The following is a 3,228-nucleotide window of genomic DNA, read 5'->3' on the forward strand; positions in this document are numbered from 1 at the left end:
GGAGACAACTTGTTTTCTAACTCGTACGGGTGAGCCTTCCTAATGACCAGATCACCAACCTGGAACTGTCGTAGCTTCACCTTAGAGCTGTATTGACGCTCCACTCTTCTCTTCACAGCCTCAGCCTTAATTTTCGCCTCTTCTCTGGCTTCATCTATTAGGTCCAGGTTGACCCTCCTTTCTTCGTTGGACTCTTCTGCCACGAAACCTAGGAAACGAGGCGAGCTCTCGTGGATCTCCACTGGTATCATGGCGTCCGATCCATACATCAGGCTAAACGTTGTTTCCATGGTGGAAGATTGAGGCGTGGTGTGGTAAGCCCATACGATCCTTGGTACTTCTTCTGCCCACGCCCCTTTAGCCTTCTCCAATCTGCGTTTCAAACCCCTCAACAAAACTCTGTTTGCTGACTCGACCTGCCCATTTGTGTGGGGGTGTTCGACTGATGCAAACACTTGCTTGATTCCTACTTCTGTACATAGCTTCCCCAACAGTTGGCTCGCGAACTGGGTGCCATTGTCTGACATGAGACGCCTTGGCACCCCAAAATGACACACAATGTTCTTCCAAACAAAGTGTTGTACCTTGTGCGTAGTGATCTGTGCCACTGGTTCGGCCTCTATCCACTTGGTGAAGTACTCGATGGCAACGATCAAGTACTTCATCTGCCTTATCGCCAATGGGAACGGGCCTAAGATATCAATTCCCCAAGTATGAAAAGGCCACAGGCTGTATATGGATCTTAGTTCCTCTGGCGCGCCTTGTGCCAATCAGCGTGCATCTGACACTGCTGCAATGCTGAGCGTATCGCACACAATCCTCTCTTACTGTTGGCCAGAAAAACCCTGTGCGTATTACCTTGGATGCCAAGGATCTTCCTCCCACATGGCTCCCACAAATACCTTCGTGGAGCTCATCCATTATCCTGGTGCACTCGTCGCCACTCACACACGTCAAGATGGGGTGCGTAAACCCGTGTCTGAATAATATCCCATCTACTAATGTGTATCTTGCGGCGTTCCTCTTAATCTTCTTCCCTTCTTCCGGCTCCGTTGGGAGGATTCCGTCAGCTAGGTATCGCCTGTAAGGGGTCATCCATGTGTCGCCTTCTTCTAAAGCACACACCTGTACACCTTTTTCTTCTTCTGGCGAGGTCGCATAAGTACTGATGCAGGGTGCCCTCGCCGTATCTTGACTCAAGGAGCGATGGCTCCTTGGTTTTCCTCTTGTTGCACTAACGTGAAGAACGTCCACCCTGTTGTCTGCAACAAACTTTCACGGCATTTTGAGGGTCTCTTGTATCACAGTCCTCTGCCTTCCCCCCTTGCCTGAGCTGGCCAGCTTGGCGAGCAGGTCAGCTCTGGCATTCTGCTCTCTAGGGACACGCACCAGCTCAAACGCGGCGAAAGCTCTTTTCAACACCTCGACGTACCTTAGGTAGGTGGCCATCTGTGAGTCCTTTTCCTGATACTCTCCTGTCACTTGCCCTGTGACCAACTGTGAGTCACTCTTCGCCAGGAGGTTCTGAGCACCCATTTCTTTAGCCAACAGCATCCCAACAATCAACGCCTTGTACTCCACCTGGTTGTTGCTCGCTTTGAAGGCAAAACGTAAGGCTTGCTCGATTAGCACTCCATTAGGACCCTCTAAGATTATCCCAACACCACCCCCTTGCTTGTTGGAAGATCCATCCACTGAGAGCACCCATTGTGACCCTAACTCCACCTCTTGAGGGTCTCCTCCTGGTGAAAGTTCTGCCACGAAGTCAGCATAGACTTGCCCTTTGATGGACGGGTTCATATTGGATATCGAACTCTGACAACTCTACCGCCCAGCGAACCATCCTCCCTGCTACATCCGGCTTCTGAAGTACCTTTTGGATAGGGAGGTTTGTCATCACCACCACTGTGAAGTTGTGGAAATAGTGGCGGAGTCTTCGGGCTGAGAACACCACTGCTAGTGCCGCCTTCTCTAGTGACTGGTACCTCAATTCCGGGCCTTGCAAGGCCTTACTTACGAAGTAGATGGGCTTTTGCACTTTGTCTTGTTCTTGGACCAGCACAGAGCTAATGGCCCACTCAGTTACAAAGTACAAGCGGAGGGGAACGCCTACTTGTGGTTTGCAAACAGTTCTTCCAGATCAACTGTGTGCTACCCTCCCTCTTGTGAAGTTATGACCATGTCATCTACGTAGGCCTGCACGTTCCTTCCCAGCATGGGTGCAAGGACCTTGTCCATCAGTCTTTGGTAGGTGGCGCCTGCATTCTTCAGCCCGAACGACATCACCTTGTAGCAAAAACTGCACGTTTCCGTCATGAATGCCGTTTTGTTCTCGTCCCTAGGATGCATCTTGATCTGATTGTAACCTGAGAATGCATCCAAGAAACTTAGCATCTTGCAACCCGAGGCGCTATCCACTAATGCGTCGATGTTGGGCAGTGGGTACGAATCTTTAGGGCATGCCTTGTTCAGATCTGTGAAGTCAACGCACATCATCCACTTCCCATTCGCCTTCTTCACTAGAACTACATTGGCTAACCACTCACGGTATTGTATCTCCCTGATGTGTCCGGCGCTGAGCAGCTTCTGTGTTTCTTCCTTCACGACGAGGCATCGCTCTTCGTTGAACTTCCTCCATCTTTGTCTCACAGGGCGAACCTTGGCGTCCATGGTGAGATGGTGGCATAAAAAGTCTGGGTCGACACCTGGCATGTCCGCCGCAGTCCATGCGAAAGCATCTTGGTGGCGCGAGATTACTGCGACTACCTCTTCTTGTTCTCCTTGGCTCAGCAAGCGTCCTATCTTGAACACCTTTCCCCCTTATCTGTCTTTCTACTATGTTATCCTCTGGTTGGGGTCGCTCATTTTGCGCATTCTCTGCAAGAGACTCATTCGTGGAGTCCTCTTCCATAGGCGTCGCCCCAATGGATGCATCGGGCATCGCCTCCTCTGGCTCTTCTTCAGCGGGCGAGGCCTTGCCGCGTACTCCTTCCATTGGTGAGGCATCGCCATTTCCTCCTTCTGTATATGCATCTTCTATAGGCGTCGCCCCAAGGGTGGCTTCGACCGGCGTGGACTTCGCGGGCGTCGCCTCTTCGAACAGCTCTAACTGCATTTGCGAATCTGAAACGAGAGGTCGCTCAATCACCATGACCACGCCTCTTTTTGTCTTTAGACTATTTTCATAGCACTTACGGGCCTCTTCTTGATCTGACTTGATCATAATCA

General features: G+C 51.1%; 1 protein-coding gene across 1 annotated transcript; it reads right to left on the minus strand.

Moving 5' to 3' along the window:
• Positions 1–1,196: 1,196 nt before the first annotated feature.
• LOC137815594 (uncharacterized) lies at positions 1,197–1,800 on the minus strand. The gene is made up of 2 exons (XM_068618709.2): positions 1,390–1,800; positions 1,197–1,262 (listed from the first exon to the last, which is right to left on the minus strand). Exons 1-2 carry the CDS (start codon positions 1,798–1,800, stop codon positions 1,197–1,199), a joined length of 477 nt encoding a protein of 158 aa, XP_068474810.2.
• Between the last annotated feature and the right edge of the window lie 1,428 nt (positions 1,801–3,228).

Source organism: Phaseolus vulgaris, chromosome 10 (genome assembly GCF_051622355.1).
Source record: "Phaseolus vulgaris cultivar YP4 chromosome 10, ASM5162235v1, whole genome shotgun sequence".
NCBI classification, from domain to species: domain Eukaryota; kingdom Viridiplantae; phylum Streptophyta; class Magnoliopsida; order Fabales; family Fabaceae; genus Phaseolus; species Phaseolus vulgaris.

Excerpts from the sequence above, each read along its gene's own strand:
- LOC137815594 (XM_068618709.2), bottom strand. The coding sequence starts at position 1,800 with ATGAACCCGTCCATCAAAGGGCAAGTCTATGCTGACTTCGTGGCAGAA. Across the intron at positions 1,263-1,389 it reads CTTTCGCCGCGTTTGAGCTG|ACAACAGGGTGGACGTTCTT; the intron begins GTGCGTGTCCCT and ends AGTTTGTTGCAG.